This window comes from Erithacus rubecula, assembly GCF_903797595.1.
Source record: "Erithacus rubecula genome assembly, chromosome: 1".
NCBI classification, from domain to species: Eukaryota; Metazoa; Chordata; class Aves; order Passeriformes; family Muscicapidae; genus Erithacus; species Erithacus rubecula.
The window spans coordinates 40,707,957-40,721,987 of record NC_136658.1 but is presented as its reverse complement, the minus strand read 5'-3'; the positions used below and the strand labels follow the sequence as shown (position 1 = coordinate 40,721,987).

Below are 14,031 nucleotides of genomic sequence, written 5' to 3'. Positions count from 1 at the left end.
GGGCTTTTGTAGTTATTTTTTTAAGATTAATTTTTACTGCACCTGTTTAGCTTGTCTCTTGTGACATAATGTTTGCACCAAAATGTGTATCTTTAAGAAATAATAAATAAATATTCATTTATAGTAGTATATAAAACATGTTGTGTCTCCAAGTGGCAAATTATTATTTCTCAAGAACTATTGATTCTTTGATTTGTGGAAAGCTTATTTTGTCATTATTGCTGGACTAGGACATAATGTTAATCCTTGTTAAAGCCCCTATCAGATAATTCAAATTTTGTTAGGAGAAAGTGCCCATTTTATAAATATTTTCTTCTCAAACCAATTTTATGTAGACTTTAGACATAGATGTGGGTATGTAGCTTTCAGCATTTTAATAACAATGCCTTACATGGAAATACTGTCCATTTTAAATGTTATTAGCTTCAAAGGTGAATTAAAAGTAACTTGAAGCAATGTATTTCCTACTAAGGTATAATGTTGATGATTTAAATAGACGTGTCCATATGTTAATTTCTAGTTTTCTTAGTTAATACTAAGAAACATACACTAGTGAGGAAAAACAAGAAAGTAATTTTTGATAGGTTTGTGAGTGGCTAGTGTAGGGGAAGGTTTTCCAAAGACTGATGGAAAACAGCAAGACTTTGTAAACCTTTTTCCTGATACTGCTCAGCTACAGTAGCATTGCCCAAACAAAACTTTGGGCACAAGTCTGGCCTTTTTCTTTTCAACCTGATAGGAACTGAATGCAAGTGATTTGATGAAAAATATGCATGCATTCTATGGAGAGAATGTAATTCATTTAATATTCTGTAATTTTGTTTCATTTTGACCCAAATCATGTGACAGAAACCAGTACTACAGTTTTATTATTATTTTTATATGTACAGTTTTCTATATATGCACTCTGAATCAACCTAGTTAAAAAAAAAACAAACTGAAATCAAACAACAACAGTTTAAATAATAAAATATTTTAATATTATATATCTAATATATAATAGCTTTGTGGCATTTAAAATATTTTTCATGGTCTTTCTCTGATCACATTGAAAATGCAGCTTGTTTAAGCAAGTTAATCCCCACACAGCAGAACAGATGGTTATGTGATAGCATGTCCTGGTGGCTGGAACTCGAGGTTGGCCATGTGGGCCAAATGAATTCTGAATCTATTTTTGTTACTGATTTGCTGCCTGGTGTTGATCAAACAACTTAATTTTGGGGCAGCAAGTGTGGGCATGATGGTTGGAGTCCAGTCAATGAAACTGGCAGAGGAGTTAGAGTATAAATGGTTTTATTCTTTATGGGTTGATTGGCTGGCAATTCCTAGCAATCCAAGATATTCTGAAATACTTGTATTTAGGCAGATGGATAAGGGAGCAGGAGCATCAAGACCAATTTGCACAAGACTGTAAACAGTTCTTATTTTCTACCTCTTGCACGTTTTAATTCTCAAAATAAGGTCTGAAGTGCAGAAGTTGGACATGGAGTGTAGAGAGCTGTGAAACTTCATGACAAAAATTTCTGAGAGATATTTCCCTAGACCTGTAGAGCTGGTGTGTGTGTGTAAAGGTGTGTGTGTGTACAAGGAAAAAAAAGGATATGATGTGTTCAGGCTTCCTTATTTAGCTTCCTATACAGAAAGTAATATCTATGCTTAGTTATACAAAGCATTTATTTGTAGAACTTTATAAGGCTTAAGAATATGTTTTCTGGTCTTTTTATGGCAATACTTGTTCCTCTATTCTGAACATTTTTTTTCATGCCATATCCTATAGAGTTGTGTGAATTATGTTGTCGTGTTTTCTTTAGTGTTTTGTGTCGTTGGAGTTTAAAACTATATATCAAAGCACAAAAAATGAAATAAATCATTTTGATATAAAAATCTCCTTAAGATAGATAAACTAATGGAGTACTGTCACTTTCTTTGAAGGATTTAGCTTCAGAACTTCAAGCAGAACTTGACAAAGCTCGCAAGTTAAGAGAGACTCAAGGACAGATTCCAGCAAAGGCTAGCACAGAGGTAAGTGGAAAATTTTGTTTTTTCTTTGCACTAACACCATGGTATGATACAGGTAGCAGCTGAAATATAGAATATCAGGTGTACTTAGGAACATTAGAAAGTGTGACTTCAGGTGAGTTACTGTCTAAACTGAATTGTACCTTTTGCTGCTAAACAAAACTTTCTCCATGGTACTTTAGCAAATTTGATGTTTTTTTTTTTAACTCATAATATTTCCTCTGCAAGCATATTTATCTTCCATTAAAAATGAAATTGATATGTGCTGGCTTTTACATAACAGCTGTCTCTGAAGAAGCTAGCACTTCAAATGTTATTCATTTTAAAGGGTGGTATTTAAGAAATGTAAGAAAGCTTCTTCTGTACCAACACTAATATAAGAAAACATGATAAATATCTTAAGTTATAAGCTCTGTCCTCATGATGGAGAGGAAACTCTCAGGCAAAAACTAATATTCTTATTCAATTTGACCCCAATTCCACAGTGAAAATTCACCTGCTGGTGAGCTGAAAAGCCACTTTTTTTGTCCAGAAGGGCTTCATGTGATACCTCATACAACACCTAGTATTTGTCTAGTCTTTGGATGACAAGCTAAACTGAATTATAATGTGTGGTCTGTGCTGACTACCTTGTGATGATAGTATTTAAGTCTCACAACCTGAATTCAGAAGATTAAAATTACAAAAGCTCTGTGTAGGTAGACTCTGCTTCGTTGCAGGGAGGTTCTTTGGCATGTTTTTCATAGATGTAAAAAACCCTAAGTAAAGCAGACTGGAGTTGTGTAATTGCACAGGAAAAAATCCATTCAGATTTTAAAATTGGGAATAAAGAGGTTTTGTGGTTGGGCCTCAGAAATATTGGTAGACACCTATTCCTTAGATACTGGATTATGGATAATAATTTTGACCAGGCCTGGTCTTCAACCATATTCTGATTTTTATCTTAATTTTTAATTAAAGCATTTTTGCAACTAACAGTCATTGCAAAAATACCAAATGTAAATATTTATGAATATGCCTTGCCTTATAGTATTTATTGTCCTGGCTTTTTCTAGTCTGTATTACATGGTGTTTGAGTGTCAGAAGTCCAGCAGAGCTTACAGTTTCTCTGTCCTAAGCCTTGCCTTTGTGATGGCAGGGTATTCTTCCTGATTTTACAGCTTTGAATTGGTTTTGACTTCTGGGACACAAGCAGGATGTGTTTGGTACTCTTGTGTATCAGGAGCCAGCTGTGTCACACAGTCTGACAGATGTTTAGAAACCATCCCATAACACAAGGGAAGCTGGTTTGTGAAGGTGTGTTTGACTCTGCAGGACTCAGCCTTTCTGTGGCATAGACCAGCCAAGCACCAGCCTCAGCCACTTCAGCCAGGTGTGTTGCAAGTGAGGTACCTGAAGCAGTTTACACAGAAATGGTTCTCCAAATGGATATCCTATTCATCCCAAAGTTTGGTAGCTTTGCCTCCATTGCCAGTAACAAACATGAAGCATTTTGTTTCAGGCAGGTCTGTCTCTGCTTCTGTGGAGCAGCATGGCCAATGTCATGCTGGGAGGTCCTAAAATGTGGCTTTGACTTATTTCAATTTCTGTTGGGAGAGCTGTGGAGATAAATCAGGAAGCAGTGAAGGCAATTTTGAATGCATCTCTCTAGGAAGTTTTTTTCTTAATTAATTGGACGTGAATCAATTTCCCAATTCTGTTCCCTGCGTGACTGAGTGAAGACTTATGCTAGTATAAGGGGGGTGTATGAATGGCTGGGGTTTGTACAGAGGACAGGATCAATGCTTTTGATATAGGTGCTGGTTTATTCTACCTTAAAGTGATCAAGAAACTACAAGGGACTATAAAAGGCTAGGTTAAATCCTATTTTAATTTTATATCGTTTTATTTTCTTTGTAAGAGAGTAGAGGCAAATATAGCTTTTACAGTGTGACTTAGTGACTAGTTTTGTAGTTTTTTTGACTTAGACAAGAATTCTTCCCCAAGCAATCTCAAAAAACGTGGTTGTGAAGTACAAGCACTGATGTTTGGAATTTAAAAATGTGTCTCTCAGCTGATATATTTCATAAGTTTCACCTTGGGTAGAACCCCTCTGTTCATTCCAGGCTGCCTTAATTGTGTAACACTATAAATTATCTGTTAATGGAATTTGGGGTCCTAATGGGTATTGTACTTAATTGAGCCACATTTAGATTGTGCTTGTTTTGTCTTTAAGTTTGAGCAGGAGACAACCTTCAGGGTCTAAGGAAATCAAAACCTTGTGATTTAATTTGGGATAGAATGAAATGATGTTTATTTTCAGATGCTTATTGTCTGATTTGTCATGGGCATTTTGAGAAATCAGGGCTGCACTTTGAGTCCTAGTGAAACTGTGTAAAGAGAAGGCTGCTGTACCTAGGGTTTCTGGGTTGGGATATATGATGAGTGTGATACCTATTGAATGTAAGGAGACAGCAGAAAACTGTGGAGACTGCAGCATTTAGAAAACAACTTCCATGTGTTCATAGTTTACCTCTTAAATACACTTTGTATTTCTGTTCTGAAAGTGCTACATAGCTGTAGATTTTATTACACTGGTTATGAGAATGTCACCTCTGCCATGGTCAGTATTAGTCCCAACTGATTAATTTATATTTTTATTCAGTATTTTTATTTAACAAACTACATCTGAAACATTAGCACTCCTTTGAGGCACATTGTTTGCAGTACAAAAATTGGAAGATAAAAATTTAAATGGGGAAGAAGCAGAATATAGAATATATCCTTTGGAAGGGACTTACCATGAACATCTAGTCCAGCAACAGGTTGTTGGATGAATATAGTATAAGAGTATGCATCTTTTAAAACTGTTTTCAATCCCAAATGAAGTATGGCTTTGAAGAAAAGCTTCTCAACCTAAGCTTTTTTTCTGTATTCCACAGAACATAATTAGTATGCAGGGAACAGAAAGTAGTCTCTGCTGAGCAAATGCTGGAGACAGTTTTCAATAATGATGAATTGCATTTGAAAGACAAAATCAATACAAAATTGAATGAAAGCTGGAAGATGGTACTTTAAGCAGAATAACATGCTAGGGCATAGCATCACTGATTATTTAAAAGGAGAGAGTTCTGTAAAATAGAAACAGCTATAGGCTTTTCTGTTATGCATTTGGGAATATGTAGGGAAAATATGAATTATTTAATCACATAAAATCTTCATTTGAATTACTGAATATTCTGTGGAAGTCCTTCAGCTTTTGGTCTAATATGAGTGCTTTTCTACTGAAGAATATTCAGTGCTTCTGTGAAGGCTGTTGGTCATAGGACATATCAGTAGAGTGAGACATGGCTTTTGGCAGACACAGCATTTCAGTTTACTATGGCTGCTTTAAAGAAGAAAACCTTTTCTAGGCTACCTGTTGCATCTGTAAGAGTAACAGACTCCAGGCCTTGTGCATCCTGGGTGGAATAGATTCATAGTGCAGGGAAAAGTTCATTCAGTGAGTTTTATGGCATAAGTGGGGCTCATCTTTTAGTGAAAACATTAATAATATTAAAATCTCCATGTACTTCAAGTGCTTCTGCTATTTTTATTCAATTATCCTTCTTGAGTATAAATAATAAAGTTGGTTATGTTTCCAACGCCTCCTGTCTGAGCACAATTTTTGATATATTGAAGGTCTGATGTTTAATTTGGATTCCTGAGGTTCATTAGACTCCAAACTGAGTGAGAGTTCTAGGGAAACTAGCTCAATATAAATAATATTGTAAAAATTCTTTTTTGAAGAAATAGCACTGTTTTTTAGAAAAGAAACTGAATGAAGCAGCTTGGTTTAAATCTCAAATCCTACGTGTCTGAAGGGGGCTTACAGAGAAGCCAGAGAGGGACTCTTTGTTAGGAACTGTGGGGGTAGGATAAGGAGTAATGTGTGCAAATTGAGAGAGATAAAATTTAGGTTAGATGTTAGAAAGAATTTTTTTATTATGAGTTGTGGTGAGACCTTGGAACAGGTTGCTCAGGGTGGTCCTGGATGCCCCAGTCCTGACAGTGTTCAGGGTCAGGTTGCGCAAGACCTTGAGCAACCTGGTCTATGGGAGGTCCTGCCTATGGCTGGGGGTTGGGACTAGATCATCTTAAAGGCTCCTTCCAAACCCTTAATATTCTCTGATTCTCTAAAACTGCATCCACTGCATCCCATTGTATACAGTTCTGCATTAGGAGACACAGGATGGAGCATGCTGGATCTTTATCCAGAGAAATGGTTTGCTGCACAGTTACTATCCTGAGATAAGTGACAGTAGGGGTAAGCAGCTAAGAGGAATCAGATGTGCAACAAATCTGAAATAATGTTTTATTGGTTCCAGTAATCATAATAGGGAAAACAAGAATTTATGTTTATTTTTCAAATGTTTTCAAGATTGATCTGTTCACAAATAGCTTAAAAATGATAGTGATTCCTTGGAGAAAGAGACAATTATCTCAAAGTAAGGTGGTGTGTGTACATGTGTGTTTGTGTATATGTGTGTATACCTGTAAAATTTAGATAGTGATTAGTACTTCAGAGTAGGAAATGAAAGAAGAAGGAAAATAATCCTTCTGATGTGTGGGGATTTTTTATTTAAAAAGAAACCAAGCCAGTGCTAAACAAACCCAAAGAAAACAAAAGCCAAATCACCCTGAAAATTAACATTCAAAATTGCAAGCATGCCAGCTTGTTTAATTTTGGGTTTGGGAATTGAGACTATAAACATAGGTATTTTTCTGCAATGAAAATATTTGGTTGTCAAAATTTACCTGTAATATGTTTTTATAACTTTCATTCTGACTTAACCAGTGCAGAACCTAAATATGGTTGTAGGAATGCTTATAGACTTACCACATATAAAGAATGCTTTAAAAATTATTTAAAATTACTTTGCAGAAAAGTATAGGTGAGACACATGTATAGAAACTAGCAGACTGGGGATTAATGATCCTCCCCAAATGCACAGTAAAAATCTGAGATTTTATATGGAACTTCAGATGGTGGAGGGATATTGCAACAGATTGATCATGACTGTTTACTCTCAGATGTTTTCAGCTCATCATATGTCCTGATTCCTGCTGTTCCATCACATTTGAATCTGTCTGCAAGATGGCTGTGCCATTCTTTCTCCAGTAAAAATTTGTGTTTTCCTTTCAGACTTGACTAGCTCTAAATGTAACATGGAATGATGAAGGGAGTATGCTTCTGCAGAACAGCTTTCATATCATTATTGCATACTTTTAAAAAATAATAGTTGTATGCTGTTATTGATCAGTGTATTTCCTGGATATTCTTGTTGATGTCAGTAAGAGAGTAATTTCCTGAATGTAATTTATAGGAAATTGGCTTTTGCAATTAAAACTTGTTGGAGAAATTGTATCAGTAACTAAATGGTGTAAAATACCTTACAGTTTCAGTACATGTAAAAAGTATAAAAGTCCAGAATGGCTAAAACTTCTTAAAGTTCAAACTGAGAATATGAAAACTTCCAAGTATGCTTTAACACCAGAGACAAAAATGTGCCATGCAGCTCTTGTAACTGACGGTGCCATTTTTTCTGGCTCTGTTTTTCTCCCAACACCATGTTAAATTTCTACATATTTTTACTGCTATATTTACCCTTTCACTGTGTTAAATCAATTGATAAGATGAAATAGAAATCTGTGGATTTAAGAACCAACATGCTGCAATACTTCTCTTTTTTGTGGTCTGAGTATATATCCTTTGTGTCAGATGTTCTAGCTGTATAAACAAGCCATCTAGTCATTATGTTTTTACAAGTTTTCTTACATCTCATACCTACAGTGGCTCATTGATGTAGATAAGTGACTAACCATTTCAAAGTGTAGTTGACAATTTAGAGTATCCAACTGAATATTTACAGCTTTTTTTTTTAAGTTGCATTTTCAGGGCTATATGGCTTCCTGATAACCAGTATTATTTTAAAGTTAGACTTATTGCTTTAGTTTTTACCATTTCTAGGTGAACAACTGGACAGACACATTACAAACTGTTGTAAGTTATATGCTAGTAGTTCTAGTTTTACTTCCACAGGCTGGCAGTATGACTCTTACTGAATTTTACTTTAGATTTGTATGTGTGGCCATTCTACTCAAGATATGATATTCTGGTCACCCTATCTTAAAGATGCTCTACAGAAATAAGTACTGACCAGAAGTAGAAAGATCTCTGCATGCAGTGCTGATCAGAAGTATTCATTGTAAAGAGGAGATTAATAAGGATTAATAAACTGCTTATTCTGAGTAATAAACAGTTCAGCCAAAATAACTTTCTTGTAATATAAGAACAAAGAATTGCTGAATTTTAAGGGGCACCTGACTTAATATCAGTAAGAACAAATGAAGTTTTTTGTATATTGTGTTATTGATAGGTGTCACACTTACTGGCAGAAAGAAGGGATAGAGATCTAATCATTTTCCATGGTTTGGAGTTTCTGGAGTTTTTTTTAGTCTCGTGCTTTACACATAAACCAAGCACTACCTGATACAGAGCTCTTCTGTAGAATAGTTCACCTCTGTGTTGCAGCCTGCACTAGATTTTCTAGTGCTTCTTTTCACTGTTAAACACAAGGGCCTAATTATGGCAGTCCAACTTTCTGATCTTGTAAAACCTTTAAAAAATCCCATTACTGTGTTAGCCCCTTTTGAATGTGTAATAGTGACTCACTAATATATTTATGAAGTCTTTCTTGAAATACTGCATTTTTAACCTAGTTTTTAGAAGTTTGCTTTTCCTTTCCTTTCTCATGCTGCTAATTCTCTTAGTGTTATCTTTTTTCTGCTTTAAGAAACCCAAATCAAAGATACAACATGTATTCAGTGGACTGCTGTTACAGACCTTTGACCATTTTAATTTCATCTTCCTGTGAGTTGCAAATGTCAGTCTTGCTATAGAGAGTGGTTAACCTCCTGAGTTTTATAGGCATTACATGGAAGGTTACAGTGCCACTATTCACAACAAATGTTAGAGCCTGAAGGGGAGCTTAGATGCTTTGAAACTTGTTCCTTGGAGACTCCAGGCTGGGAATAAAATGACTCCTGATTATGAGACATGGTGCCCTTAAGAATAGCCAGCACTGAAGGAGGCAGGTGCTCTTTCTATATGGGATTTACACATCCTTTTGGTAACTGGTGATTATGTGTGAATGCAGCCTGAGAGCCTAAGAGAAGGGTAACTGGAATGGGAGGAGAAGGGGCAATGGAAAAGAACAGGAGACAGTGGATGGAAGAAATATCTGAGTCCAGCACTCTGAGAAGTGCTAGATATCTTTTAGACACTTACTGATTCTATAAATTAAGGACAGACGTTTCCAATGGAGGCAATATTCAAAGCATTTCCATTCTCCAGAGGCTGTATGGGGAAGGAAACAGGTGGCATGCTTAATGCAGCATCTGATTTGACAAAGCTGGCATTTGGTTGTAGAGGCTAGTTCCTTGCTGAAGACTTTTCCTTTGTTATTCCTTCATTACACCTTGCTTGTACCACTTGAGTGTAGCTCTCAGTAAATATTTGCAGAAAGCTTTCAAATCATGCAGCATCCAGCTTTTTGTTGTCTCAGTAATTTAAAAAAAAAAGGGGTTTTTTCAGCTTTAGTCATTCCCTTCCTCACAATATACTGACTATTAAAATTTATTTTATTCCCTTTAGCTATTTGCATTGGAAAACAGTTCTAATTGAGTGGAACTTATCTCAGATGTTTGGCCTGATTACTCCATTTATTCACCTGCTCCAATGTCTGTTCCTCAAATTAAGCTGTGCACCTGTGTGGCAGAGGATTTCTACTTCCTCCTGTTGGATTATGGAATAGGGATAATATCTGGAGAGTTCAAAAGTATTTTTCAGATATCTCTTATTTATTTATGTATTTAATTTAAAGCTTTTATCTTTCAAAACCAGACATGTCTTCTTGTTTTGTTCAGTTGAGTGTTAATTACTGTATAGCAGTTTGTACATTAGTTGAGAGCAACTGTATACTTTGCATATTTAATTGGCCTGAAGTAAAAAGTCATGTTCTTTAATTAATGGCAGAAAACAACTTCCCTCTCATTCTGGAAATAGACACTGTTTTTATTCATTTCAGACTGTAAATGACATTGTTTGTTTAGGAATCATCACAAGATTCAGGGATAGTGACTGAGCCTCCTCTCCATTTTCAATTTTAACATTTAACAATAGGTATATTAAAAGTACTTTAATATATGTTTTTAAACTTATGTTGTACTTAAAAGAAATATTGTTTATCTGATCATAATTATTAATGAGTATTTATTATATCACAATGACACAATATCACAATTGTGTTACCATATACCATGTCATACAGTCATGGGAATGCAAATGTAAAGAAAATATCAATAGATTAAAAAGTAACTTTAAAAAAGTACTTAATAGATTGAGTCACTCTTACAGTTAGCTTGATATTTATACTCCTTTGAAAAAGTCTATTCTGTGAGTTGTGGATTTTTCCTGCAAAGGCTCTTTCTCAGTGGGCTGTAATTGTTCAAGTGTAGAGGAAGTCTGAATTTTACTATACTTGTGTGAACTTGTCCATAGAGACATTGCCCCAGAATTCCCAGGATCAGCCACTGGCACATTTTAAAGCATTTTATATTCTTGGCCGCTTTCCATTATTATTGTACAGAGACTGTTAAAGGATACAGTGTATGCTGAAGGCCATGGACATTATGTATTTGAATTCTTGTTTGGAAACTCTGGTGAAAATCATTACTTCATGGCAGCTTACTTAAAAATCCCTTTTTACTGGAACTTCAGTTTAAAGATGATTGCTAAAGTTCATTCTAGTTTCTTTCTTTTTTTCGTTTCAAAAAGTGTTGTTGAATAAAATACAATTAATTTATTATTCAAATATCACCTTCTGATAATACTTGAGTAACCATTTGAGCATCTTTTTCTACCAGAAAGCTTTTTGCTTCTGATGTGTTTAGAAATAGGTTTACTGATTGTTAGATTCTCCTAAAAAAATCTATTTTTTAGCATTAGCTGTATTTTTAACTCAGTTCTATTTAGATAGGTGTTTGAGTTCTGAAGGATGTCTTTACTTCTAATAACATCTTTAATCTTCTGAATAATCATGTTTGGGTTGCATCCATTGGATTCATTTTGGTTCCTAGTATGCATTTGCTGTTAGTCTCTAACATGACTTCACATTAGTCTTCATACCATCCATAATTATTTTATCCTTTTTTTCTGCTTCCTTTAGCCTCTCTTTGAAGGATCACTTCTGTTTTTTTGTACTTTGTATTCTAAAGCTAAAAATTACTATAATTTTTTGCTTCCCCCCTCCCCCAGAATAGTAAATGTAAATGCATTACAGTCAGTATTGCATGCTTTGTGTCAGGACTCAGGACTCTTGTAAATTAGGGAGAAAAAGCCTCAAACCCTCATAAAGCATAGAAAACCTTTCCAGCTGAAGGATTCTGACTCAAAGAATTCAGTATGTATTGCTTCTATTGCTCCCCTCTCCATTTCCTGTCCCTGTCCTAACTCATTCCATAGTTCAGATCCAGAAGATACTCTTCTGCTGCTTGTCACTAACATAACTATATGTTAGTGTGTAAGCATGCAGAAATGGGAAGAAAAAAAGAAAGTGCAAATGTTGCTTGGATCTAGTATTTTAGAGCCCTTCTTCAAAGGCAAAGAAAGTCTGACACATAGAGCACCTTGTGCATTCCATTAACTTTTGGGAAAATAACAGCCTTCACATCAATGACATCCCTTTGAAATGTCTGTATTAAGAATTCTAGTGAAGACAAATTTTGGGATGGATGTCTTTAAATGGAATTAAATGTTTGTAGTTGATATAAGAATCTGATATTTACTATTTGCAGTTGTTGAAGCACTGCTGTTGTAATAACTATTGGTTTTAGTGATTTGTATTTTTTAAATGTCATGTATACAGTGAGGTTAAACTTTAGACATTGGGAGTGGAAAAATTCGTCCTTTTTCTTGTCTCAGTAGCACAAAAGTGTGAGGAAGGAGAGACCTGAAGTTAGCATCCTTTTGGAGAGTCTGTATGGGCAATGAGTAAAAGGAGCTGAATGGTTGGAAAGATGCTCCTGGCTGAGGATTTCACATAAACAGGACCCTTCAGAAGTGCTTACCTGTTAGATTATTCACTGAAAACTGTAAAGGTTGTGCTGTGTGCATTTGACTAGTTCTCTTGGGCGATTTTTGTATCCCGACTTGGCCACGTGGGTATGGTGAGTTTAGAACAAGGTGGGGTTTTTTACTCTGTAAAGGTCTGCATCATTTCAGACTAATTAGCAATGCTCTGGGTTTTGAGTTTTCATGCAATATCTATGGTTATGTGTTCAACTTCCAAACTTGTAAAGTTACCCAAGTTTTAAAGGAATTGTGGCATTTGTGAATTTTCCTGTGGTGCATTCTTATTGATGCTAACTTCATATTTGCTTTCCATATCTGCTGTGAATAAGGTTTTGTGACATAGTGATGACCTGAAAACATGGTCCCCCCAGTCTGGCTGTTTGTGTCTCAGTCAGCCAGCTGTGGTGTTTTTATTACATGACATGTGTGGGGTGAATGTACACAGCTTTTATTCATACAGGGATGAACCACCTTTTCTCCCCCTCCCAATAGGGACAAAAGCCATGTGAAAAAGTAACACGAGTTACAGGTTACACACAGATAACATGTATCTGGCTGATTCTGGAAATAAGTTGTGTTGTATTCTCTAAAAATATCAGTATTGTTATTGGAGTCAGAGTTGTGCTGGACATCTTGGTTTGCTTTGCAAAATGAGATTTACTGTTGGTGTTACAGGGGAGAGAGGTCTGGCTTACCCTGGCAGCTTTTTGGTCCATAACTTCTAACTTTATATATTTTCCTTGGAAAAATGTAATTAAGCTGTTGAAGTATACTTCAGCATCTACAGATTCTCCAGACTTTATTTGGGTTTCTGGGACAAGCTTTCCTTAGGCAAGGGTGGCAGGTGGAAAGCAGTTTGGTAGAAAATAGCTTGAAATGAAGATTAATGGAGTTGTTTATAAGATTTGACAAAGGCTGTCCTAATACCATCTGATTAAGTAGTGACCCCATTATATGCTCTAATTTAATCAGTTTATTTACCTAAACATCTTTGGAGTATAATCAGGAAGTTCACAGGTTTTTAAATAATTTTTAAATTATTCTTAATATTTTACGTAGTGAAATACTCATTTTTTGGTGAAGAATTTTGCCTTTTTTCCCCCCTCTGTGTGTGTGTATATATAATATATCTTTATTTGAGAGCACCCCTATGAAGGACTTTCAATGAAGACAGGTTCTATAACCTTTTGGGGGACTGAGGTGAAGGTGGTTATTCTACACCCCTAAAATCCACAACAAAAGTGGTAATGGGCTGTAGCTTTTCAGATGTTTTTCAGGAATACAGCATTATAATGATGGTGCTGTATATTAATTCAATATTATGTGTTTAATTCTTCCAGAAGCATTGTCTTCTGGAGATAAAGCTTTATGTGAAAAAAAACAAGATTACAAACTTGATTCTTTTGGAAAGAAAAGCTCTGCACTTAACTAATTGAATGTGTTTTTAATACCTTTTTCTTTTTGAATGTGAAAGGAATACCTCACTAAGGTGAAACTGCCGAATTGGAATTATACTGAACACAGAAAATGTAAAGAATCTGTTACTTAATCTTTAGGATTTTAAGCATTTATTTAATATGGTTTAGGTATTTCTTTTGGCTTGTTTGTACCATCTGTTTTAAAACATGTCTTAAAATCTGACACAGGCTTCAAGCCTTCGAGAAGATGAGCAAGTGGTCCTTGTCAGAACAGATGGAAGTGGAAGGGCATGGCCTGTGATGGGGCCAACAGAGCCACTGGAGCCAAAAGGAGGACGAAGAAAGCAGCAGATGGTAAGTTGTACAAATCTGAGTGTTGAACTGCAATTCTTAAATTTTTTTGTAGCTTTACTTTTGTGATGCCATAATTAATGAGTATCT

General features: G+C 35.4%; 1 protein-coding gene across 1 annotated transcript in view; it reads left to right on the top strand.

The window, feature by feature from the left end:
• The window catches only part of CWF19L2 (CWF19 like cell cycle control factor 2), a 59,436-nt gene that overhangs the window by 23,940 nt on the left and 21,465 nt on the right, over positions 1–14,031 (top strand). The window contains exons 10-11 of the mRNA XM_079314956.1: positions 1,933–2,022; positions 13,819–13,944. Of these exons, the coding sequence (XP_079171082.1) occupies positions 1,933–2,022; positions 13,819–13,944 (216 nt within the window). The remainder of the gene's footprint in view (positions 1–1,932; positions 2,023–13,818; positions 13,945–14,031) is intronic.